Source organism: Siniperca chuatsi, linkage group LG2 (assembly GCF_020085105.1).
Source record: "Siniperca chuatsi isolate FFG_IHB_CAS linkage group LG2, ASM2008510v1, whole genome shotgun sequence".
Taxonomy (NCBI): Eukaryota; Metazoa; Chordata; class Actinopteri; order Centrarchiformes; family Sinipercidae; genus Siniperca; species Siniperca chuatsi.
The window spans coordinates 10,441,895-10,469,651 of NC_058043.1; the positions used below are offsets into that span (position 1 = coordinate 10,441,895).

Genomic DNA, 27,757 nt, shown 5'->3' on the forward strand with positions numbered 1-27,757 from the left:
GTGAAACAAAAGAGGTGTTGAAAGACGAGAGATCATTATACTGCGAGCGAGATACTGAGATCCTTTTGTTAGTTTGTTGGTATATATTCAGCTGAGAACACATGATATTGGAGAAGAATCCGTCATCAAATATATGTTTAATCAGTGCTAGCAGATCCAGAATGACAGAGACAGACAATGCCAGTCACCTCCTACAGTGCTCCTCACCTCGTAGTCTATTCAGGTGTGATAGATGACACAAACAGCGAATCTTACAAAGTCTTTGTCCTCCCGAGATCTATGAAGTGTCTTTATTCCCCAGAAATCAGAGAGCAATCCATCATGAAAATGGAAGAGCTGGTTGCCTTGCAACCGTTTGAGAAGCACAGGGCTTCTGAAGGCTGTGGTGTGTGCATATGGAAATCTCCAAGTCTTCCTAGCAAGAATGAGAGCAGAGGATTGTGTTTGTGCCTTTTATTTCAAATCTTGTGCAGCTTTTTGATATGGAAATGGTTGAGGTTACTGTTTGGCTCATTCTCAAGGCTTTGTCTCTCGCTCTCGATAAGCCTTGAGAGAGTAAGAAAGTAAATGAGATGGAAAATTGGGGCTAAAACAAGAGAATAGAACAGTATAGAGTGTGTGTGTTTGTCCGTGTGTGTGTGTGTGAGAATGTGAGAGAGAGAGAGAGAGAGAGAGCGAGAGAGAGAGCGAGAGAGAGCGAAAGAGACCTCGTTTGCCAAGGCTGTTGTATCTCCAATGTGGTGGTGGAGCCACTGCAATGCACCAAAACCAAGGGGAGAGAGGGTGTAAAAGAGTGAGGGGGTGGGTAGAGAGAGAGAAAGAAAGATAGAGAGAGGAGAGGAAAGAGAGAGAGTCAAAAATACAGAGAGGGGGTAACGGCAGTGGCAAAAAGAGTCGTTATCAAGAGAGAGATAGAGAACAAGAAGGATCGCATAGAGACGGATGGAGAGAATGCAAGCAAACCTGGAGTGTGTGTTTGAGAGAGGCACAAAAAAATCTATTTGCCATCCATCTAGCTTTAGCTCACACCGCTATCAATTGGGGTGGGAGATGGGAAGGGAGGGGGCAGTGGTAATGGCTAAAATCCAAGATGTCAGTATTTCACATTTCCTTTCACCTTGTTATTCACAGAGACAATCCTGATCCCTGCTGCTACAAGCAACACACATCTGTACGCTCTTTGACTGCACACACAAAATGCAGGCAGAGCAGTCTACCTATCAGCCTCTCCACACACCATTAACAAAGCAAGCCAACCAAACACCCATTCACACACTGGTGATTTTTGCCATCCATTCAGCAGGCCAGACAGGCAAAGTGGCCCAGAGCTGAATGAACATAACACTAGGGGGGAGAGAGAGAGAGAGAGAGAGATGTTGGTTAGAAAAGAGAGAGAGTTTGAATGCAGGTGAAAAAGTGCAATGTGTGAAAATCATACTTAAAAATGATTGAGAGTGGGCGTTAAATACACATCAGGTGGACATGTGATAAAGATAGATCATGCACGCAGCAGAGCTGTAATGTCTGCAGTTTACCTGGCCGACAACAAGCACATGGTGGGAAAACAAATGACTGCGGAGACAGAGGATCATAATGTGCCTTCTTCAAATACTCGTCAGTATAGCAACTCCAGAAGCACTCGGCTTTTGGCAGGCAGATAAAGGGAAGGTCACAGAGACATGAAAAGGGAAGGTGAGAAAGAGAGCAAAGCCCAGAGACGGAAAGAAAGGGAGAGGATTAATGGGTTGTCATGACTCAATCCACTCTTAGAGCAACTGTGGGGCTGATTCCCAAAATGGATAGTGGCCATGTGTCTACATAAAATCCATGCACTTGTAGTAAAGAGATGGATGGATGAATAGGAGGCAGGGCAAAATAAGATCTTACACAAATTTTGTCACAATTTGACTTTCCACACAAGTATATCATTGTGGTGGGGACATACATTACAATTAATGGGCTGATTATAAATATGAAAATGGATCTGCAACTATTTTGATAATTTTTAATGTTTCAGTCACTTTTCAAGCAAAAATGCCAAAAGACTGCTGGTATCAGCTTCTTAAATGTGATTTCTCTGTACATATCACTCTAAATGTATTATATTTGTGTTATTGACTGTTGATCAGACAAAACGAAGAATTCAAATATGTCACCATGGCCTCTGAGAAGTTGCGATTGGCATTTTTGACTATTTACTGATATTTTACCGATGAAAACATTATCAGCAGATTAATCAATAATGAAAATAATCATTAGTTGCAGCCCCTTTTACAACTGGAATTGGGACTGTAGAAATCATAAAGCAGGAGTAATAAAAATATATATAAATGTGTTCACTCACCTCCATCTCAGAGTTAATAGTCCTTGTTGTTCTTGTCTGTCTCATCCAAAAGGTATGATTTTGTCTTTGTTTCTTTGCCTTTTCCACGCAAATTGCATCACAAGTTAGCAAGGTAAATGTAAAAGGTTATTGATGAATGTTCTGTTTTGGTATTAGAACTAGAGCTGCAACTAGCAATTATTTTTATTACAATTCATGTGCAGATTATTTTCTTGATTAATCGATTAATTGTTTGGTCACTAAAATGTAAGATGATAATAAAAATTCTCATCACAATTTTCCAAAACTCTAATTAACATTATCAGTGTTATTGGCTGTTTTTTTTCCGACCAACAGTCCAAAACCTAAAAAAAGTATTCACTTCACTTGTCTAGAAGACTAAGAAAATCAGCAAATATTCACATTTGAGAAGCTGTCACCGGTGATGTTTTGAGGCATTTTTGCTTAAAGGATGACTTAAACAATTAACTGATTATCAAAACTGTTGCAGATTGTGATTAATTGATCTATAGTTTCAGCTCTAAAGGGAACACAACAGATTTCGGGGGTTGGCTAGCGACCTGACTCTAATCACAGTCTACTTGTTATCCAGTCATTCAATATGTGCTCCTTTCTGTCTGTCAAGACAAAAAAATCTGTGTATGTTGGTGGAAACAGTCGTTATGTGTGTGACATCTATTCTTTGTAGGTTTAAATAATCTGCTCCCCGCTTTCCAAACCATTCCATTTTACATTCACAGCTTTAATCCAACTAGTCACTTTGTACTGTAACTTTGCTCACTTTAAAGCTTGAAATTACATGTTTCACCATCTTGCATAAGTGCATCATTGAGGACAGCCTGGCCTGTCTTCAAATGCTCTTGAAAATATAATTACAGTACAAACTGAGCACACATGAACAACACAGCAAAGTGGTAAATGCAACAGGAAAGTCAAAGCTTCTTAGTTGCAGAGATGTGACATTTATGGGGTGGAGATTCTGGAAGCCATATGAACTGATGGTAAATGTGATCTATTATTATTGTTATATTTATTATTTATGTATCTTATTATGTCATTGCTTGGCATCCTACACAGTTTGATGTTATTATATGTTTCTATTGCCATGACACAGTATATATTTAATTTTTAGCTGACAAAAATGTATGCTTTAGTAAGTTATTTAAAACAGCAATTGAAGCACATGTTATCCTCTGTCGTCTTTACTCTGTTGAAACTAAACCAAGTAGCTTTGTGTTGCTTGAGTCTAAAAGAAAAACATTATTTTTATCCAAAAGCACGGTGCATGTCAAGTCATATTAACATCTTTCTAACTCAGATGTTGATGTTTACAGAGCAGTAGGCAGCATCAGACACTGTGAGCCAAGTAATTTAAGAAAAGTGCTTCATGTGAAAACAAAAGCTTGCAAGATGTCATAGACGCTGCAATGGTTTACAAGCAATGGATGGTTCTAAAACAGCTAAAAATAAAGTTTTAAAAAGCTCAGAGTGGGTGTTTCATAGTGTGAATCAACTACTAACTGCCTAAACTACGACCTGCAGTTAAAAATCTATTCATATCTACTGGTATCTGTCTATTAATTTCCCTCACAGATTGGAAGTTGTGTAGCTATTGTTTAGATTCTGAAATTAAAATAAATGTAAAAAGATCCAAAAACTTGTTCTGACAGAAAAAAAGTTATTTTGTCTGCTTCATTTGCTTACAATCTTTTGTTGTATTTTATCAGTTAGGATGTAGGCCTACTCTCACTAACTTACAAAAGTTAAATTAAGGGTTAGGTAAAAGTTAATATTTGTGTCGATTGCTATAAGTAAGCAGAGCAGAGCAGAGCTACAATGGATGTAACTAAATCTTTCATTGGAAAGATGCTAATACATAAAAAATGCAAACACAGACCATATTGACCAGTATTGTATTAATGTACATTTGTTAAGGCGTTACTATTTTACAGAAACTGTTCTGTAAACTGTTCTGTAGTAGAAGTAGGCAATTGTTTGCTAACTTGTTAGCCATGAAAAATGATAAGCTCCTTGCTGTGAACTTTGAATTTTTTAAGCATTCTGCCAAAGAAACTTTCAGACTCATATATTTTGATGACTTTCCATTATTTATTGCTGTGACAAATTAAAGGTCCAGTGTGTAAGGAGCTATTGGAAGAAATTGAATATAATATTTATAAGTATGTTTTCATTAGTGTATAATCACCTGAAAATACAAATCGTTGTGTTTTCATTACTTTAGAATAAGCTGTTTTTATCTACATAGGGAACGGGTACCCTACCACGGAGGCCGCCTTGCACTGCCATATTTCTACAGTAGCCCATAACGGACAAATCAAACACTGGCTCTTGATAGGGCCGTTCGTGTTTTTCGCCACCGTAGTTTCTCCTACATGCTTGGAAAAGGAGGGTTAGCCAAGCGGTATTCAAATGGTTGCAATCTGCAATTTAACAGCTGATTGATACAAAACAATAGCAATATGATTGTATGACACAATTTGACCGAAAGTGAATAAATGGTAATACTGAATTATCGTCCAGCCCAACTCTAGCTGGAAGAATGTCTCAATGTTTGTGTCATATCAATTAGTTATATTTTAAAAAAATTACATAGTAAAATAATCACACAGTAGCAACCGCCTATCTAAGACTGCTGCTGTAATTACTTTCCTTGCCTAGAAGTGGCTGACATGCCTAGAACTGCAAGTCTGAAACTGCCGAGGCTACAGCTCTGCAATTCGATTATACTGATCAGAGCAGGTGTCTGTACTGAAAAACTCCCAATGGCAAGTACTATTCAAAATACTAATACAACCTGTAATTCTTTTGGAGAACCAAATTAGGTAACGTTGTGTGGTGAGCATACAACTGATTTTCAAAGATATTAATTTCCAAGACCTACTTTTATTGCCCTTGTAGCTAATCGATTTAAGCTCTGTAAGACAATGAGAAGTATTTGGAAATCCTACTTGACCCAGGCCTGCTCTGCAGTCACCCTCTTGACATTGCGCCACAGCAGTGGCATGTATGGTAATGGTGATGGAGAATGTGTACCTCCAACCGAGCGCAACAAGCTGACAGAACTTTTGGACTGTGGAAAGAACTGGGCTGTGGAACAACTTCAGTGAGGCACACACATGGGGCCAAGGCTCATCCTTCTCCCTCCTGCCTTCTGCAGGACTATGGCAACTGGCCTGGTAGCCAGCCAGCCAAAAGACATTATTAAAATTCAAAACACAAAATTCTAATTGAGAGCACATAATTAAAATTCATTTAGCTAATGGCACAACTCTTTTATCATATATATTCCTTTAAAGTTCACCTTTTCAAAACCCCAAACTATGCCCCCAGTCCCAGCCCCAAATTCTTTCCCAGCCAGAGAAAGAGAAATAGAGGGAGAGAGAACACAGTGCAGCAGCCCTGAGGGACAGGAAGGCCTGGTATAATTCCTGAATACCAGCCCAGCCCCATGGGGATCTATGACCTGCATCTCTGGCCTGCTGCTCTCTGCCTCCATCGCCTCAGTAGATGGAGCGCAAGACCAAAATAACACACACACACACACATAAACTCTATAGCTCTTTCGTTTTGGTGGTAGTGATTTATTCTGGCAAAACCTATGTCCAATAAATTATCATACTGATCTATTAAAAATAACCTTGTTCCCAGTCATTGCTCTATTTAGTATCTCCAGAAATGTAGTTGATTTAAGCATATTATTTGGTGGGAAATATAGCAAAATTTGCTACAGTGTTGTAGTGAATCATTCCCCCTGGGTTCAGCTGTTAAATTTGAGCAGAAAAGTCCTGAGAGACTTTGCTGCCCACAGATCCTGAAGGTGTTGAGCTGAGAGAGGGCCGATCCCACGGGACTAATAAATAAATTCAGAATGATGAAACTAACTGCAACGGCATGATATGCTGACTGTGACACATGCAATGCAAAAATCAAACGCACAATACAGACAAGTCACTGAGAGGCGAAGAAAAGGGAGGAAAGACAGGCGAAAATAGACTGCCTTCACAGGAATTTCATACACAAAACCTGCATTATTTCATCCCAGTCAATTACATGATGATCCCATTTGTTACTTGTACGTTTACCCCAAACAAGGTAACTACTAAGAATTATTTTCACTATCAATTAGTCTGCCAATTTTCTTGATTAATCAATTAATCTTTTGGTTTATAAAATCTCAGAAAATTGTGAAGTCAATGTATTTAAATTGTTTGTTTTGTCCAACCAATGGTCTCAAACCAACAGATAATCAGTTTACTATCATAGAAGACTAACAACATAGCAAATATTCACATTTTTTAGGCTGGAACCAGTGAATTTTTGGCACTTTTGCTTAAATAATGACTTAAATTGTTTAAGAAAATTGTTGCCAATTAATTTGCTGTCAATTGACTAATCGATTAATTGACTAGTTGTTTCAGCTCTAGAAAATACTTTGATAAATATGCAATATGCACGCCGTTACTCTCCAAAACAATGACAATAATATCCACAACCCATTTTAGGTAAGAAAAAAAATCTAAAGATAAAAAAAAATACACACAAAAAGCACCTTAGCTGGGCCTGTTTTATTCTTTAGAACATATCTGTACAAGACCTTTATAAAGTCATATATGGCCATTTCTTACAGCATGTTCTACCAGCCTGACAAACTGAATCGATGTGGGATATTAATGGTAGTGACTAGGTGAGAAAGCAGACACGATAGAAATCTCAAGTGTAAAGGCTGCAGATTGGCTCGTGTGCCGCAGAACAAGCTGTGGTTGTAGTTACTGAATTTGTGGACCTGTGTTGCATGGTAGAGGAGGATGTTCTACCTCTCCCCGCTGATCTCTCCCACCCCCATTCGCCCCGTGTTAGTGTCACTAAGGTCTGCCCTGCAGCTTGCCTGCATGTGAGGAGGATTTTGTCACTTTCTATCAATTGGTCCCAATCCCACCACACACACACATTTGTAGACACAGTTACATAATGGCACGAGGATTTCTGGGCTAAGGGAGGTTTACTGCCCCTCTTGTGCGATTACCTTTTTCTCTCTCCCCTCTCTCTTACTTCTTCTCCCATCCTCTCTCTCTCTCTCTCTCTCTCTCTCTCTCACACACACACACACACACACACACTTTCTTCTCACTTGCCATATGCTTAACACGCACCTTCCATCACACACATACACAACACATACTGTTGTGTTATTCGATGGGTTTCTGATCCGTCTCTTATGTCAGGATTTCCTACCACAAGATTCTGACTGAAGGGAATATCAGTACGTAGATGCTGGCAGTCTTGATTAGGACACAACTGCCCCCTGTTGTCTCAGCAGAGAAACACACTTGTCTGGGTCACTGCAAAGCAATTAATTTCTCACATTCAGCCTTCAATTCATATTTTAACACATTTTGAACATGCAAGAAGCAACTGTTAGAACTATATATGTCTGTTGTATATGAACGTATTATATTCCTTTTTTTGACAAGGAAGCACTCAGCACCCACACATACAGCATCAGTCTTGTGTGTCTCTATAATAAAAACAAAAAATTGGCTGCCCTCTGCTGTCTGGTCAGTGTCACCACACCTCTCTAATAAACCGCACAGTGTCCCTCTCCTGAAGAAGTCTCTAATCATTTGATTCAACTAAAATAGCTCTTTTTTGAAACTTAAATAGGGACTGGACATACATAGATAAGGGTGTATGAGTTGTATTGATCTAGAGTGTATTAATAGTCCCCCCTTTGACAGAAAAAGGAATAACAGGTTAAATGATGGCAGAGAAGCTATGGCATTTAATGGCTAGCTAGATTACAAATCAATGGCTCTTCTGAGGAAAAAATTTCAAGCTATTTAATGGCATTACAGCAGGAGGAGGACAGACAGGCAAGAAGACAAAGAAAGGTAAGTGGAAGGTTAAAGATGTTTCCTAGGTTCACAGACAAGTATATAATGTAAACAATATAGCCATATCTTCAGTTTATTTTTCTGGCAGTTAAAGTAAAAGAAAACAAGGTACTCAACTGTTTTATAATAACTGGAAATTATAGTTTTTTTGTTAGTCAAACGGTGACTTTGGAAAACAACTGCCAGTTTGATATTTGGAAACTAAATAAGCATAAAGCAATGTTTTTTTATGATTTAGTGCTTTAATTATTGTTTTTTTTCAAGATGTTTCTAGAGCTGTCTCACTCAGGGGTGGAAATTAGTACCCGCCACCTGCCAAATGCAGGTGATTTGGTGTTATGGCGGGTGAAAATGCTCAACCTACCAGCCACTGTGGCAGGTAAATAAAAGTAGCGTAACAGTAATTTTTGACATTTCACAACGCAGACTGAATCGCGAATCTGCTTGTTTCACTCAGACACTATAAGGAAAAACAGAAAAACAATGTGGCGTTTCATCGCAGGGGTTCAGATTTAAGGTGTGTTGATTGATTAACGACGTCAACTCATCCATTAAGTAACACGCAAGAAAACATTCCACCTTAAAAACTTGCCGGTAGATGCTGGTAGCTTTTGAGCGGCAGTCTGTAGCTAGCTAATGTTAGCTAGTAAAGATCAAAAGGCAGCAAAACACCCTCACTCCTCTGATAGTTTCTTCATTTGTGATGCATTTGCAAAGAAACATTACAAAGCCAGCCTGTTAAACTTGGCCAGCAGTGCTGCATCCACAATGCCTGCAGGAAATGAAAGCTTGCTTAGCTACGTTTTCATAGCCTAGCCTATTAGATGAGCTTGACCTCTGCATGCACTGAAACATTTCCTCAGTATGGATGTTTCGAATGTGGCTTCATTTGTTCGGCACAAATAAGTAAATACAAACTACTTGCATTAATTCGCCTATAAGTTACTGCTTAATGCCACGCTAATTACAACCTACTACATCTATGGTATCGCTTAATACTACTTAGCTAGATGTTTGGCTGACTGCCACGTACCGTTAATATTCTCAACACGATGAAACTATTCATACAGTCAGTCTAACATTCGATCGTGTGGTCAGTTAGCTGACAATGTATGTAAACTTACCACCGTAGGAACAGCGGTTACATAACCTTCAAAATGAGCCACAACTTAACCATGCGTGTGCATCATAGGTGCACTCTGCTACTTGAACAAATAGCACTACAGCTCTGGTAGATCTTGTTTTATTATTTTTCACATGCAGTTACACACTACTGGTTAAAACAAGAAAGTGGCTGGTAAAAAAATTGAGTGGCAGGTGGACAAAAAAGTAAATTTCCATCAGAAATTTATTTTATTTTCTTCCAGCTGAGCAGGGCCTTAATTTTCATTGTGCAATGCATCAAAATTAAGCTAATTTAGTCTTCATACTGACATGAGTATACTTTTCCAATGTGAGCGGGTACAGTCAAACCCCAGATAAAATCATATATGGAATTGAGGCACAGTTGTTAATCAACATTGGTTCAACTGGGATACTTGATAAAAGAAGGGACCAGGTGCTATGAAAACAAACCAATCGCCTCAACACACACCTCTCCCACCACTGATACAACTCACAAGCACACACACACACACACACAAACAAACAGACAGGTGCATCAGTTTAAAAGAACAAACTGCATTTATTTATTTATTTATTGTCCTCATAGATCTGTGTTGCCATTTTGTTGGTCCAGATGCACAGAGATGGTACAGCCAGTCAAGCGTTAAAGGTTACAAAATCAGGCCTGTAACTGACAGGCTCCCATGTTAAATTCCCAGCCCAGCTTTGATAATGTGGCTGGAAAAGATTCAAGACAAGAGCATGCCACTATGAATCTCAAGCAGGGCGATGCTGAGCACAAAGAGCACCTTAAACTCTCCTGGTTGACCTAAGGTAAAGCTATCTTCATATAGGCTATGTAATTTAAATCCCATTAAACTCCTATGAACCCTAAGATTTTGAATGATTACCTTTTTGTTTATAGCAGCCTATAATCATATAAACCATTGAATTTATTGTTTTGCACCCAAGGTATGTCTGTTTCTCTATGTGCACAATAACAGGTGTCAGACAAAATATCACAACACTTCATGGAACAGGACTTTAACTGCAATAACAATCAGTATAGACACTGTTATCAAGGTGGCTCATATTAGACTGAATGTCGAAGCCAATTAGCAGTATTTGAATAAGAGCTCTGTCAACCAGCACTTTGATATGTATATTTTCAAAGAAACACGAGACAGTTAGCAGAGCTCCAAATAATCCAAATAACCTGGACCTACATTACAGGTGCATCGGGGGGGGGGACACAATACATGCCAAACAAACTGCAGGTAAAACAGGTAAATTGGTCCAGAGTTAACACTAATAAACAAGGATATAGTGGATCTTATAGCAGAGTTTGCAGTGGTGATTTAGGCACTTTGGAGTCCCTTTTCTATAAATGTTTACATTATATTAGCCCCCTATAAATTTCAATGATAAAGAGAATTTAGCTGTTATCCAAACAAAACCTTACATCTCAAATCACTGTTTGTGGAAACAGATGGCCAACAACACCAAATGCAATGTGCAGTTAAAAATACATGAGTATCACATTTCTCCTTTCATGACAAGAAAAGCTGTGACTACACAAGGCTTTCCGAGGGTTGATAAATACTCCATAAAAATCCTAATCAGGTGTCCACACTCTTCCCAGGAGTGGCTAAAACAACCACCCCACTATTTTAATCCTACAATATGAGTCATCCACAATAGGCCTTTGTGACTCAATATCTGTGTTCACCATCGGACTGCACCTCTATATCAAAGAGATTGTCTATTATTTACATGGCATTCATTACAGCACAGGGGCAGAAATGCCTGAACAAACACACAAACAATCCTCCATCTGGTCAGCCAACAGCCCATTATCATGGGAGCACAATCGCTGGCAACCACTGCTGGATAAGGATTTCAGTCAAATTTTATTTAAAATTCTCTTTTTTAAGTGTTTTTGAGTTTGAGTCATGTACCCTATTCTGTTTTATGTGTGTTCTTTTCTTTTAACTTTTTATCCTGTTGTAAAACACTTTGTAACCTAGGTTTGAAAGGTGCTATATTAATAAAATTTTACTTACTTACTTGTAAGTAAGTAAGTAAGGGGATAATAATGATGATAATAATAATAATAATAATGATAATAATAATAAGCTGCAAATAGTCTCGGACCAATGTACAATTTACTCGTGATTGACTAATGTTTGCTAAAAAACTACAATGCCCAGCTGTTTTGGGAAATAAAAAAAAAGTAGTATATATGAAAGTATATATCCATGACCCATTTTTAAAGATTTACATCTTCAATAGGAACCAATGGGCTTGGGGAGAGCCACAGACAAGCTGGAAAAGCCAGAAAATACTGAGAGATGGACCAAAACATTATTTGGTTTTGTTGATAATAGAGAAGTAAAATAAAATACAGAAAATCGCCAGCTTTATCCTTTAATAATGCAGGCCATGTCTGCTCAGCCATACTCTGGGTTTGGTGGAGAAAGGCCAGCATAAACCAACTGATCGACACATTCTGAGTGGCACACACGCACATTTTCGCTCAGAGAAATAGACTAGGAGCCCAGGAAGAGCAAAAATACAAATCTCTGTTTTTGCTGCTGAATGAGGATATTAGGTTGTGTTGTTGTCACTGTGCTCCCATGCTGTGTCATTGTCTTCTGGACTGTATTTGGTTAGAAGGAAAAAGAACATCCTGACACAGATTAAACCTCAGCCAAGTCGGCCTCTCTGCTCTTGGACCAAAACACTGAGGACAAACTGGGTTATTAACGTCAAATGTCTGTGTTTTTAGATCTAAGCCCTTCTGCTACAATGGTTACAGTTGATTAATAAAACTAAACCACAAGTACATACACACACATGCTCATACACAAAACCTGTTTGAGCAACCACAGCTTGGCTTGAAACCGCAAGAGTCAAGGCCGGGGAGTCCATCAATAATAGACTGAGTTATAAAAGAGACCACCCAAATTCGTCCAAAATAGTTCAGACATATGGAGGTCTGCTCACTCCTGTAAAAACTGGATTTAATTTAGGCAGTTACAGTTTACATTCGTATCTTAAAGCTGCTATGTGTAATAGTGATAACCCACAGATTATTATCACCTGACTGAATTTCCTCTGCTTTACAGAGCTTTTTAGCATCTTTCAACTCATTGTTTTGGTTTTACAGCCTGCAACATTACTGTTTTGATTGACTCTTGTTGCTCAGCTGGCTTTTTTGGCAAAAAAGCTCTGATAAACCCACTGTATGCCACCTGCCCACCACCAAACATCAGACAGAAAGTTAGCAACTAGCTGGTGAAGGAAAGTGAATAATGGACTTACATTCATCAGGTGGACAGAAACATGAATCCAAATGGATGTTAATGTTGCTCCTTGTCTGTTCAGTTCATAAATAAGCATGCTAACACCCTATAAAAAGGTGATAATATCTAACATTTCTTTCTTTCTTTTTTTCCAGTCAAGTGGTCAGAAAAAAAACAATTAATACAGGTTTAAATAATACTAATAATAACAATAATAATAATAATAATGTTGGAAATATGAGGTTTCTGAATGACATGGATGTTTCAAGCCCACTTTGAATCCATCTGCAGCCCATTCCACTGAGCCCCACCAATCTCAAGATATATCTCTTTACAACACTGCAAGGTCAAGGGCAGAGGGGGCATTTGGCAGCCAGACGAGGATCTTCCTTCCTGCTGCAGCCAGTCATAATCAACCACACTGGCTGGCTGAGTCGACTGAGCTCACGCCTCCCTCTGGATCAATAGAAACAGGATCACGGGTCCAGGGCAAGGGGGAAAATTTTTTGAAATTGCTCTGGTCTGCCAGCTAAAATAAGAACAAGACTGAATGGGGGCTTTGGTAGACACTGGAATTATTACACTGCAGTAAAATGTCAACAATGGCATAATTACATTGACAGATTCAGACATTGACTGTACACAAACATTCACAGTCTTTTTCTACGCACCCCTTCGATTATGAATTATATTTATTCAAACCATCTGTTTCAGCTGAACCAACACACGTAATATGGAAGGATGTTTGATGCTGTTATATTCATCATTATGCACTAGAGCTGCAACCATTAGTCGATTAATCGTTCAGTCAAACGACAAAAAAAAAATACTATTTTGATAAAGGATGGATCATTTGAGTCATTTTTCAAGATAAAATGCCAAATATTCTCTGGTTTTAGCTTCTCAAATGTGAAGACTTTTGCTTATCTTTGTCTTGTATGAAAGCAAACTGAATATCTTTGCGTTTTGGACTGTTGGTCACATACAACAAGTAATTTGAATATATCACCTTCAGTTTTATAAAGAAAATAATAAGATATTAATCAATGAAAATAATTGTTAGTTGTAGTCCTCATATGCACTTCTATTATACAGTAGCAATGTCTTATGTATAGCTAACTACATTATTAGCCTCACACCTATCGTGTACAAATCTGATGTTCATCTATGGTTTATCTTTTTGTTCTATTACAACGATTTCAAGCCACAGAGAACAAAAAACAGGAAAGTAAAAATATCACATCATCCCAGCAAGAGATTGATTTCATAATGGTACTTGCTTGATCTGAAGTGTTTTCACCTTATTGCAAGACCATTTGTGAGACAACTCTGGTGAAAATTTACTGTGTTACTATGGCAACCAGCAAAGTGGATGCAGAGACATCAGTCTCCACAAGGCTGCAGCTCCGCCAGATCATAGCATATATGAGGGGAAGTCCTTCAATAAAGCATTCCTCAACTCTTAAGGGGAACACCAGGAGATGGTGAGATTTGTTTCCACCGACCCACACGGCCATTTGTACGGAGGAATGATTGATACACACTGGGGCATTCAAGTGGAGAAAAGCTGACAAGGCATTTTTACATTAATTCACCTGCACAGGAGTAGATGGTGGCATGTTTTGAATCTCTAAGACTTTCTGTAGCCACATGTAGCAATGAAGTGGCGTGGTGGACTAGTAATTAAAAGCCTTCATCCCTCCCTGCAGTGGCTGGCTGGTGCAATAGTGGAAATCTGTCAGCACTACTGAACCTCAGCACAGCAGGAATGATGTTAAGACAAGGGGGTGACATCTAATATATCCAGTGAGAAGGGTAAATATATACCATAAAGTGTAAGGAGAGAAGGTAGTGGCATAATAAAGGCTTAAACTGAATGTCTAACTAAGGCTACTTGGTAGACCTCAGAGCAAAGCAGAGAAACTATAGGAGCAGCAAATCTAGAGCCTGGCCAATTAATATGAAATGTCATTAATGTAGCAGCCTTCATAAGTTAAACACAGTATGAAATGTATTGATTCATTTGCAGATGAATCATTTGCACTTGACTGGAGCTGAATGATTGCACTTTTTCTAATGCTAATCATTGGTAATGGTAAGGGCTTCCATTCCTGGCCCGATGGGAATGTCTACCACCATTTGTTCTGCGCTGCTGCATTCAATTCAGGCAATGACTGACAGGAACTTGATTATTTCAATCAGGTGAGTTGGTGGCAGGGTTGAACCACAATGGTGCTGGTTCCCAGAAGACAGGGCTGGCACTACTCAGAGGGGCACTGGAGGAAATTGCTATAACTTAACTGTAGAGATGAAGGTTTGACCAACTATGATTTGATTCACCCTTCATCCAATTCATCCCCATAATGAGCACAGGAATTGTCCTGTGATTTATAAACTAATATGCACTAACCTGGGATACAACTCTGCCACAAAAGACAGCCAAATAACACACGTTGCAAAATATCACCTTATAAAATCGATTGCTAGTACAGTATATCTAAGACAAGATTGAAACGTACTTGACAATGACATCTCCTAATACCAGAAAAGCAAGTAGTTTCCCTGCTTACATGCTGTGGTTTTAAGTGGCATGTCAAAGCATGTGTAGAGGATGAAATCTAGAGTGCTTGAATTTAAGTTAACACATATTTGAATGTATGCAACAGTGGGAGCAACATGTCTGAGTCATACTAAATGAACAGATTATATGAAAACAAAGCAAAACATACCCCCATTTTGTTTGTCAACAGAGACATGAACATGCATGCAACTTCCAATATTTTGCGCAATGCACCTGTAACAATACAGTTATCGCAGAGAAAAGGGAAATCTGTGCGCTTTGCAGTGCCTCTGTTAGTGGCTCATATGTGGCCATTAAAAATTCAAGTCACACACACATCTGTCCATAGACAATGTGTTGTCACTGAACAGGAGTCAAGCATCAGCACTGCTAGCATATAGCCTATAGCTAACAGCATGAATGAAGCCGGCGTCAGTGTCTCCCTACCTTTCAGCATTACCACCACCTCGGTACCGCCAGTATCATCCCCCTCCGCGCCGCAACTGGTCGGGGGCTCGTCTCCCTCAAACAGCTGGTTCACCTCCCCCTGGATGTCTGAGGGGCGCCGGTCGCCGTCGCTCTTGGAGACGGTGAACCTCTGGCTCATGGTTGTCGCCGGTGAGACAAGCAACGGGTTTTCTTGCCACGGTGCAGGGTGACGCGGACGAACAAAGACAGCAAAAAATGCTCTCGCTTCTCTCGTTATTGGAGTCCACCTTCACCGTCTAGTAACTTCACCACCGACTACTCGGTCTTGGGGGAACAGACGCTTTGGCTCGGGTAATTAGATGTGTAGGCTATTGCAGAGTGGACCATCTCATCAACCGGTGTCTGGTGGCTGCCGAGCCCCTGGGTCCTAGAGCCGATGGCCAAGGTGTCTTTTACATAAAACGTAAACACCCTTAATTAATATTAATAATCACACGAAACACTTTATGATACTTAAGACATGAAACATTCATTGTACTTATTTGTATTTAGCGTTATTTTATATTTTTCAAATGAAAGCATTCAAAGCAACGCAGCCGTCTAGCTACATGTCTGAGTTGGCGTTGCTAGGAAACCACATAATAAGATAAACTGTAAATCAGTCATCCTGCTGCCGTTGATTCGCTGCTGTAAAGTTAAAGTGATTTTGTTTCAAAGCAGTTTAAGTTTTTAAAAACAAAGAGTGGAGAAAACTTGTTAAAGATGCGTAAAATCCTGATAAACAGCAACTGTTTGCTGTCAGGGCTGGATTACCAAACGGAAACCACCTCTTAGTTATGCTGCTATAGGCCTAAACTGCCGAGAGACTTCCCATGATGCATCTCTTTCCTCTCTCCTCCTCTCTCTCTCCATCTGTATGCATTTTTATCCTATTACTGCATGTTACTAACTCAACATCTTTTCCATCCTGTAGTTCTGTGCTTTCACGTTTCTCTCCTCTCTCCTTCTGTCGCTTTCAGCAGGTATTCCTGCCTCCACTGTCACCACTACCATTCCATTATTACTATTTTAAAAATTCTAAGTGGTATTTGCATTGTGCTTCCCGCTCCGGTCTATAGTACGGTCTAGACCTGCTCTATAGGAAAAGTGCAATGAGATAACTTCAGTTATGAATTGGCCCTATATAAATAAAATTGAATTGAATTGTTTTGTCTGCTTTTCCTCTGTGAAACCCATCTGGGGTACAGTACAGAGTATAGAGTACGGAGTACAGTAACTGTTCACGAATGAAACCGACAGCATCCTGCAGATTACTATACTGCTCTCTTCTGGAGAGACCTCTTGATCTAAGAATTTGTTTAATTTTACTTTGACTAATTACATACCGATGCATGCCTACTGAGCAGTAGTACTATATCAGCATACTTAATGCACAGTTCACAGTAAAGTTCAATGACACAGCACAAGATCAAGTCACATTATAAGGGCCTTTAACTGGGTCCTGCTCTATTACTTGATTCTGAGGCCCTGTCTTGAAGAAGGTCCTTCAATGTGTCAAATTGCAGTTTCAAGACCTTCATTATTTCCGTTTTGTGCTTATGTGTTGCATATTACTAAAATAATTGTCTTTTTAATGAAATTAGCTCACTGCAAACCTGGGGCCAAGTAGTAGTACAGCTCCAGAAGAGCTCTAAAAGCTGAGAGTCGCAAGGGGGGGGGAGACGACCCAGTGACTGATTTTTGCCCCTGGGCCACCCCACCAGGTTTATCCAGTCATAGCTGCAGTGGTTGGCATCAGAGGTGGTAGTGTTCAGCTTTTGACCCGAACATGAAGGAGTATCATGCAAAGAAATCAGACTGGACTGCAGTTTCATTACACTTAATTCATTTATTCTATTTGAAGAAATCTGAGATTTGGAACAAGGCTATAGAGGTGGACTCTTGAATGAAACATTCAATCATATGAACTGTAGATCTCATCTAACACTCTTAAGCAGCTCAGTACAACCAGTCTGCTCTGCTGGCCACTGATCAGCTCCACTGGAACAGTTGGGGTCTCAAGGGCACATCAGTGGTGGTAATGAGGGAGGGCAGCAGACATTTTGACTTGTCATAGTAGGAAAAGCTCAGGTGTTACTAATAACATTAACGATGGCTCCGTTCTATTCAAGTGTCCCAATAAGCCGTGACAGGTAGTGAGGGTGGGTTCAGCAAAAGTGGGTGTAATTATACACACATCACGTGGGTGCAATGCTATTTAAAAAGCAGCATCACTGAAAAAAGTCAACACCTGCATAGTGACTCACATTTATGTGTGTAGTAAAAACACAATAATAATTTGTAATTATTTTTGTGATTATATGAATTGTATTGAGATGTTCAAAGAACTGTATATTGGTGATCAGTTGATTGTAGTATAAATGATTACAATGTTATTTTAGAAAAACCCAGTTGTACTTTAGTAAAAATATTGAATTGTTTGGAAGAGTTCATATATTGTCTTTGCTGTAAAAAGCACTCTAGATCACTGTGAGCACAGACAGGTTGTCCCATGAATCGTTAAAAACCCAAATAAAGAGGAAAAGGGGGAGAGTCTATACCTTTAAAACAGTAAATCAAACAGTAGTCGATTCCCTTCGACACTTTATATCTTAAGAAGGGTTGCACCATATAAGATATAAACATGATTGGCGTGAGTGAATATTTGTTATAGTCGTGCCCTAAAATGGCCAAATGTTGGCCAACCCTTGCTGTGCCCAGTTATAGGCAACGCTGGGGTAATAAAGCAAATTCTCTGCAAGACACTTGAGGGGCTCTGTATATGTGTTTTTCAGTCTTTGAAAGAACTTGGTTGGTAATCCCGAAGCATCAATGTTGTCATCATCAATTAGCGGGCAGTTTTCATAATCTGTGCAAGGAGCAAAAAAGAAAATTACAAAGTTGACAATACTGACAATATAAATAACACTTTTATATCGCATTCGCTAATGTACATTACAATTAATAACAACCCCACAATATATTTTACCATGGCATGTATTGCATACTATGGTACAGTACACCTTAGTAATACCATGGCACTGCAGAGAATAAATGAAAGGTATCTCTATCATGATATAGTGCCACTACACTCCCTTTGTTTTCATATATTTACTGTAAAGACATCTTATTCTATATGAACATTAAAAAAAATAATTCAAGTCTCACTGTGATCTGAGTTGAAGACCTGTGGTTTGGACCAGCCGAGACACTCTGTCTGTGTCTCAAACTCCTTCAGCTCAGCAGCAGTGACAGTCTTTCTCCTACCTGGTGAAGAGGTGACACATTTGAGCTGAAAGCCTTGTGATGATATTCTACAGTATATACCAGTTTAATCCACATCACTGCAATCACCATACACCACACACCAGAGTTTATATATTTACAGTGCATGTAATTAAAGGCCTGTTGGAGGAGGATACAAGCTAGATAAAAACAAAATACAGTTACAACTCAGTATTAGTTGTATTAGCAATGTTGGTCTGTTGGTCGGTCGTAATGTCTCAACAACTATTAGATGATTTGACATGAAATTTTGTACAGACATTCATGTTGCCCTCAGGATGAATTGTAATAACTTTGGTGATGCCTTAACTTTTCATAGTTATCGTTACAGTAGCCTGGATTATAGATTACAGTTTTCTAGAGGTAACTCCAAAAGGAAATCATGAATTACGAATATTCTGAAGACACGCAACTGAGATTAGTCTCTCTGAGACTTGGTGAGTCATATTAAGCTATATTTTACTGAATATCACCATTATTGGAAATATTACTACATATTTTCTCATATCATCCCTCTGTTCTCCTTACTGAAGAGCACAAGAATGCCAGCGAACTCATCCGATTTTACAACGTGGCAGTCAGGACACCCAGTTTGCAGCAGCACTTCTTGTTCACCACTTGGAGCATCTGTTGGAAACATTAGAGGAGTGTGGATGGTAATAATACATGAAATGGTTTACATTAAAATTATACTGTCTTATCACATAAACACTACATCTGTATAAAAATGTTAAAAATACAAATGTCATTATTAAGAATAAAAAATACATTAAAAATATCACATGATTGGAAAAAAAAACAACAAAATACCACAAAATCAGAAAGTGTCCTACAAATTATTTCAAAGCCTACAAGAGAGCTTAAATGTATCATAGGTTTAGCATCTGTGCATTGTTTATAATATATTTTTTTTCTGCATCCTCTAAACTTGTTGAGTGCAGCAAGTCAAAGCCATTTTTGGATGGTAATAACACAGAATGAGAGAGAACAAGCAAGTGAATGAGCTACTGTAGAGAGTCAGTAGCCTGCAGTGTAAACGTCTACTAGCGACTAAAAGAAAAAGAGACAAAGAGACAGACAATTAAACACTAGCGCACACAGTATATTAAACAAAACTCTTACTGTCGCTGTCGACATCAAACATGGCGTTGTTCTGGTATAAAAATGTATCTGAATAATTACTGCAATATCCATATCTGCCAAGGATTAAAAACAAAATTTACCATTGAAAGAGCAACTGTACAGATATGGTGATGTATGATTTACATATACTCTGATGGTGTGATGCATCTTACTGTTAAAGATTCATGCCAACTAATTCACCACCATTATAGATAAAAAGACTGCTTACATTTTAATATCATGTCTGGCATTGTAGATGTTCGGTGTGTCCTTAGAGGTAATGTTCACTCTAACACTTGGCCAAGCAACAGTATTCAGTAATGTTGGAACCCAACAGGACTGCGAGGACATGGCTATGAAGTACCAAATGCCAGACAACTGAAATAAGAAAAGAAGGGAATTTGGTTTTATTTATTTATTTTGACTTTGTTAATGTTTGGCAATAATCTGAAACCTTTTATGTGAATTGTATTTCCCACAACATATTTCAGGGAAAAGAAGCGTAGCACAAATGGATTCAGTAACTTCAACTGAGTTTAGTCTAATAAAGCAGTTTGAAAAGTACAATGTTAGTCATAAATGTGGAAAGAGACTTACATCTGGACCTTTGTCTTCTGGTTTCAGCAGCTTCTCACAGGCCAGCGACACAGGCTGGCACACAGAGGTGAGACTCAGCACAACAACAGCAACACACAAAGTCTTCATCATGGCTCTGATGCCTCTCTGTTTCTCTCAGGTCTGTCTTATATTGATATTACTGACCAATTATTTTTGTGCCTCATCTACCCACCCCTGTGTGAGTGGGTACAACGCCAGCTAAACTGAACGTTAACCCTGAATGTTAGCATTTCCAGTAAGCCTTTACGTTTACTTATCAAACAAACTAGCATGCGGCCATTGCCCTTTCCAAACTGGATAAAAGGGACTGGGGGGGGGGTCTATGCAGGGTTGTGTTTCCTGTCTGTTTAACTAGGAAAAGAGATCATATGTCTCCAATATTAGCTTCTCTGCACTGGCTCCCTGTAAAATCCAGAATAGAATTTAAAATCCTTCTCCTCACCTACAAAGCTCTTAATAGTCAGGCACCATCGTATCTTAAAGAGCTTATAGTACCATATTACCCAACCAGAACACTGCGCTCCGTGGATGCAGGGTTACTTGTGGGTCCTAGAGTGTCCAACAGTAGAACGAGAGCCAGAGCCTTCAGCTATCAAGCTCCTCTCCTGTGGAATCAGGTCCCAGTTTGGGTTCGGGAGGCAGACACCATCTCCACATTTAAGAGTAGGCTTAAGACTTTCCTCTTTGATAAAGCTTATAGTTAGGGCTCAGGTGTGCCCTGAACCATCTCTTAGTTATGCTGCTATAGGCCTAGACTGCAGAGAGACTTCCCATGATGCACCTCTTTCCTCCTCTCCCTCTGTATGCATTTTTGTCCTATTACTGCATGTTACTAACTCGACATCTTCGCCATCCTGTAGTTCTGTGCTTTCTCGTTTCTCTCCTCTCTCCTTCTGTCGCCTTCAGCAGGTATTTCTGCCTCCTGCGCTGCAGAGACTGGATCTGTGGTCGTGGCCCACTTGCTGCCCCCATGTTTCTGCTCGACAATTGCTACTGTTACTGATACTGTCATTATTATTCCTATAGCTGTCATTCATATTATTATTAATTTATTAATATTAATGTCACCACTACCATTCCATTATTACTATTTAAAAAATAACTTCAGTTATGAATTGGCCCTATATAAATAAAATTGAATTGAATTGTTTTGTCTGCTTTTCCTCTGTGAAACCCATCTGGGGTACAGTACAGAGTACAGAGTACAGAGTACAGTAACTGTTCACGAATGAAACCGACAGCATCCTGCAGATTACTATACTGCTCTCTTCTGGAGAGACCTCTTGATCTAAGAATTTGTTTAATTTTACTTTGACTAATTACATGCCCATGCATGCCTACTGAGCAGTAGTACTATATCAGCATACTTAATGCACAGTTCACAGTAAAGCTCAATGACACAGCACGAGATCAAGTCACATTATAAGGGCCATAAATTTCAAGTTTCAAGACCTTCATTATTTCAGTTTTGTGCTTATGTGTTGCATATTACTAAAATAATTGTCTTTTTAATGAAATTAGCTCACTGCAAACCTGGGGCCAGGTAGTAGTACAGCTCCAGAAGAGCTCTAAAAGCTGAGAGTAGCAAGGAGGGGGAGACGACCCAGTGACTGATTTTTGCCCCTGGGCCACCCCACCAGGTTTACTACATATTTCTCATCCGATTTTACAACGTGGCAGTCAGGACACCCAGTTTGCAGCAGCACTTCTTCTTCACCACTTGGAACATCTGTTGGAAACATTAGAGGAGTGTGGATGGTAATAATACATAAAATGGTTTACATTAAAACTATACTGTCTTAATCACATAAACACTACATCTGTATCAAAATATTAAAAATACAAATATCATTATTAACAATAAAAAAATACATTAAAAATATCACATGATTGAAAAAAACACAAAATACCACAAAATCAGAAAGTGCAACAGCTCTATTTTAGAGTGTCCTACAAATTATTTCAAAGCCTACAAGAGAGCTATCATAGATTTAGCATCTGTGCATTGTTTATAATAAATTTTTTTCTACCTCCTCTAAACTTCTTGAGAGCAGCAAGTCAAAGCCATTTTTGGATGGTAATAACACAGAATGAGAGAGAACAAGCAAGTGAATGAGCTACTGTAGAGAGTCAGTAGCCTGTAGTTTAAACGTCTACTAGCGACTAAAAGAAAAAGAGACAAAGAGACACACAATTAAACACTAGTGCACACAGTATATTAAACAAAACTCTTACTGTCGCTGTCGACATCAAACATGCCGTTGTTCTGGTACAAAAATGTATCCGAACAATTACCGCAATATCCATATCTGCCAAGGATTAAAAACAAAATTAACCATTGAAAGAGCAATTGTACAGATATGGTGATGTATGATTCACAAATACTCTGATGGTGTGATGCATCTTACTGTTAAAGATTCATGCCAACTAATTCAAAGTGTCAAATTGCAGTTTCAAGACCTTCATTATTTCAGTTTTGTGCTTATGTGTTGCATATTACTAAAATAATTGTCTGTTTAATGAAATTACCTCACTGCAAACCTGGGGCCAAGTAGTAGTACAGCTCCAGAAAAGCTCTAAAAGCTGAGAGTAGCAAGGGGGGGGAGACGACCCAGTGACTGATTTTTGCCCCTGGGCCACCCCACCAGGTTTATCCAGTCATAGCTGCAGTGGTTGGCATCAGAGGTGGTAGTGTTCAGCTTTTGACCCAAACATGAAGGATTATCATGCAAAGAAATCAGACTGGATTGCAGTTTCATTACACTTGATTCATTTATTCTATTTGAAGAAATCTGAGATTTGGAATAAGGCTATAGAGGTGGACTCTTGAATGAAACATTCAATCATATGAACTGTAGATCTCATCTAACACTCTCAAGCAGCTCAGTACAACCAGTCTGCTCTGCTGGCCACTGATCAGCTCCACTGGAACAGTTGGGGTCTCAAGGGCACATCAGTGGTGGTAATGAGGGAGGGCAGCAGACATTTTGACTTGTCATAGTAGGAAAAACTCAGGTGTTACTAATAACATTAACGATGGCTCCGTTCTATTCAAGTGTCCCAATAAGCCTTGACAGGTAGTGAGGGTGGGTTCAGCAAAAGTGGGTGTAATTATACATACATACATTACAGACATTATACAAGCATCACTGAAAAAGTCAACACCTGCATAGTGACTCACATTTATGTGTGTAGTAAAAACACAATAATAATTTGTATTATATATATATATATATATATATATATATATATAAATATACATATAGTGATTATATGAATTGTATTGAAATGTTTGAAGAATTGCATATTGGCGAGTACCCAGTTGTACTTTAGTAAAAATATTGAATTTTCTGGAAGAGTTCATATATTGTCTTTGCTGTAAAAAGCACTCTAGATCACTGTGAGCACAGACAGGTAGTCCCATGAATCCTTAAAAACCCAAATAATTGGAAAAGGGGGACTTGTCAGGTTTGAGAGTCTATACCTTTAAAACAGTAAATCAAACAGTAGTCGATTCCCTTCGACACTTTATATCTTAAGAAGGGTTGCACCATTTCACATAAACATGATTGGCGTGAGTGAATATTTGTTATAGTCGTGCCCTAAAATGGCCAAATGTTGGCCAACCCTTGCTGTGCCCAGTTATAGGCAACACTTGGGTAATAAAGAAAATTCTCTGCAAGACACTTGAGGACCTCTGTATATGTGTTTTTCAGTCTTTGAAAGAACTTGGTTTGTAATCCCGAAGCATCAATGTTGTCATCATCAATTAGCGGGCAATTTTCATAATCTGTGCAGGGAGCAAAAAAGAAAATTAGTAAGTTGACAATACTGACAATATAAATAACACTATTTTATATCACATTCACTAATGTACATGACAATTAATAACAACCCCACAATACATTTTACCATGCGATGTATTGCATACTATGGTACAGTACACCTTAGTAATACCATGGCACTGCAGAGAATAAAAGATAGGTATCTCTATCATGATATAGTGCCACTACACTCCCTTTGTTTTCATATATTTACTGTAAAGACATCTTATTCTATATGAACAATAAAAAAAAATAATTCAAGTCTCACTGTGATCTGAGTTGAAGACCTGTGGTTTGGACCAGCCGAGACACTCTGTCTGTGTCTCAAACTCCTTCAGCTCAGCAGCAGTGACAGTCTTTCTCCTACCTGGTGAAGAGGTGACACATTTGAGCTGAAAGCCTTGTGATGATATTCTACAGTATATACCAGTTTAATCCACATCACTGCAATCACCATACACCACACACCAGAGTTTATATATTTACAGTACATGTAATTAAAGGCCTGTTGGAGGAGGATACAAGCTAGATAAAAACAAAATACAGTTACAACTCAGTATTAGTTGTATTAGCAATGTTGGTCTGTTGGTCGGTCATAATGTCTCAACAACTATTAGATGATTTGACATGAAATTTTGTACAGACATTCATATTGCCCTCAGGATGAATTGTAATAACTTTGGTGATGCCTTAACTTTTCATAGTTATCGTTACAGAAACCTGGATTATAGATTATAGTTTTCTAGAGGTAACTCTAAAAGGAAATCATGAATTACGAATATTCTGAAGCCACGCAACTGAGATTAGTCTCTCTGAGACTTGGTGAGTTATATTAAGCTATATTTTACTGTATATCACTATTATTGGAAATATTACTACATATTTTCTCATATCATCCCTCTGTTCTCCTTACTGAAGAGCACAAGAATGCCAGCAAACTCATCCGATTTTACAACGTGGCAGTCAGGACACCCAGTTTGCAGCAGCACTTCTTGTTCACCAGTTGGAGCATCTGTTGGAAACGTTAGAGGAGTGTGGATGGTAATAATACATGAAATGGTTTACATTAAAACTATACTGTCTTAATCACATAAACACTACATCTGTATCAAAATGTTAAAAATACACATATCATTATTAACAATAAAAAAATACATTAAAAATATCACACGATTGGAAAAAACACAAAATATCACAAAATCAGAAAGTACAACAGCTCTATTTTAGAGTGTCCTACAAATTATTTCAAAGCCTACAAGAGAGCTTAAATGTATCATAGGTTTAGCATCTGTGCATTGTTTATAATCTATCTTTTTTCTGCCTCCCCTAAACTTGTTGAGTGCAGCAAGTCAAAGCCATTTTTGGATGGTAATAACACAGAATGAGAGAGAACAAACAAGTGAATGAGCTACTGTAGAGAGTCAGTAGCCTGCAGTGTAAACGTCTACTAGTGACTAAAAGAAGAAGAGACAAAGAGACACACAATTAAACACTAGTGCACACAGTATATTAAACAAAACTCTTACTGTTGCTGTCGACATCAAACATGGCGTTGTTCTGGTATAAAAATGTGTCCGAACAATTACCGCAATATCCATATCTGCCAAGGATTAAAAACAAAATTAACCATTGAAAGAGCAACTGTACAGATATGGTGATGTATGATTTACATATACTCTGATGGTGTGATGCATCTTACTGTTAAAGATTCATGCCAACTAATTCTCCACCATTATAGATAAAAAGACTGCTTACATTTTAAAATCATGTTTGGCATCGTAGATGTTCGGTGTGTCCGTAGAGGTAATGTTCACTCTAACACTTGGCCAAACAACAGTATTCAGTAATGTTGGAACCCAACAGGACTGCGAGGACACGGCTATGAAGTACCAAATACCAGACAACTGAAATAAGAAAAGAAGGGAATTTGGTTTTATTTATTTATTTTGACTTTGTTAATGTTTGGCAATAATCTGAAACCTTTTATGTGAATTGTATTTCCCACAACATATTTCAGGGAAAAGAAGCGTAGCACAAATGGATTCAGTAACTTCAACTGAGTTTAGTCTAATAAAGCAGTTTGAAAAGTACAATGTTAGTCATAAATGTGGAAAGAGACTTACATCTGGACCTTTGTCTTCTGGTTTCAGCAGCTTCTCACAGGCCAGCGACACAGGCTGGCACACGGAAGTGAGACTCAGCACAACAACAGCAACACACAAAGTCTTCATCATGGCTCTGATGCCTCTCTGTCTCTCTCAGGTCTGTCTTATATTGATATTACTGACCAATTATTCTTGTGCCTCATCTACCCACCCCTGTGTGAGTGGGTACAATGCCAGCTAAACTGAACGTTAACCCTGAATGTTAGCATTTCCAGTAAGCCTTTGCGTTTACTTATCAAACAAACTAGCATGCAGCCATTGCCCTTTCCAAACTGGATAAAAGGGACTGGGGGGGTCTATGAGGGGTTGTGTTTCCTGTCTGTTTAACTAGGAAAAGAGATCATATGTCTCCAATATTAGCTTCTCTGCACTGGCTCCCTGTAAAATCCAGAATAGAATTTAAAATCCTTCTCCTCACCTACAAAGCTCTTAGTGGTCAGGCACCATCGTATCTTAAAGAGCTCATAGTACCATATTACCAGACTAGAACACTGCGCTCCAAGGATGGAGGGTTAATTGTGGTTCCTAGAGTCTCCAACAGTAGAACGGGAGCCAGAGCCTTCATCTATCAAGCTCCTCTCCTGTGGAATCAGGTCCCAGTTTGGGTTCGGGAGGCAGACACCATCTCCACATTTAAGAGTAGGCTTAAGACTTTCCTCTTTGATAAAGCTTATAGTTAGGGCTCAGGTGTGCCCTGAACCATCCCTTAGTTATGCTGCTATAGGCCTAGACTGCCGAGAGACTTCCCAAGATGCACCTCTTTCCTCTCTCCTCCTCTCCCTCTCCCTCTGTATGCATTTTTGTCCTATTACTGCATGTTACTAACTCGACATCTTCTCCATCCTGTAGTCCTGTGCTTTCTCGTTTCTCTCCTCTCTCCTTCTGTCGCTTTCAGCAGGTATTTCTGCCTCCAGCGCTGCAGAGACTGGATCTGTGGTCGTGGGCCACTTGCTGCCCCTATGTTCCTGCTCAACAACTGCTACTGTTACCAATAGTGTCATTATTATTCCTATAGCTGTCATTCATATTATTATTAATTTATTAATATTA

The 27,757-nt window shown here is 38.9% G+C and overlaps 3 protein-coding genes across 5 annotated transcripts in view; all 3 read right to left on the reverse strand.

Annotated features, from left to right (window-relative positions):
• slc12a5a (solute carrier family 12 member 5a) overlaps nucleotides 1-16,497 on the reverse strand; it is a 165,777-nt gene extending 149,280 nt beyond the window's left edge. For 2 of the 3 annotated variants that reach the window (XM_044215112.1, XM_044215104.1), the window contains exon 1: nucleotides 15,673-16,497. In XM_044215112.1, coding sequence (XP_044071047.1) covers nucleotides 15,673-15,832 — 160 coding nt within the window. In that variant the 5' untranslated portion in view covers nucleotides 15,833-16,497. The remainder of the gene's footprint in view (nucleotides 1-15,672) is intronic. The other variant, XM_044215123.1, reaches the window with a different exon arrangement.
• Nucleotides 16,498-17,522: 1,025 nt separating this feature from the next.
• LOC122884814 lies at nucleotides 17,523-20,858 on the reverse strand. The gene is made up of 6 exons (XM_044215226.1): nucleotides 20,698-20,858; nucleotides 20,330-20,478; nucleotides 20,101-20,174; nucleotides 19,507-19,605; nucleotides 18,862-18,960; nucleotides 17,523-18,562 (listed from the first exon to the last, which is right to left on the reverse strand). The coding sequence occupies exons 1-6, from the start codon at nucleotides 20,806-20,808 to the stop codon at nucleotides 18,375-18,377; spliced, it is 720 nt and encodes a 239-aa protein (XP_044071161.1). The 5' UTR covers nucleotides 20,809-20,858; the 3' UTR covers nucleotides 17,523-18,374.
• Nucleotides 20,859-23,471: 2,613 nt separating this feature from the next.
• LOC122884821 lies at nucleotides 23,472-26,828 on the reverse strand. The gene is made up of 6 exons (XM_044215239.1): nucleotides 26,666-26,828; nucleotides 26,298-26,446; nucleotides 26,069-26,142; nucleotides 25,456-25,554; nucleotides 24,811-24,909; nucleotides 23,472-24,508 (listed from the first exon to the last, which is right to left on the reverse strand). Exons 1-6 carry the CDS (start codon nucleotides 26,774-26,776, stop codon nucleotides 24,321-24,323), a joined length of 720 nt encoding a protein of 239 aa, XP_044071174.1. The 5' UTR covers nucleotides 26,777-26,828; the 3' UTR covers nucleotides 23,472-24,320.
• Between the last annotated feature and the right edge of the window lie 929 nt (nucleotides 26,829-27,757).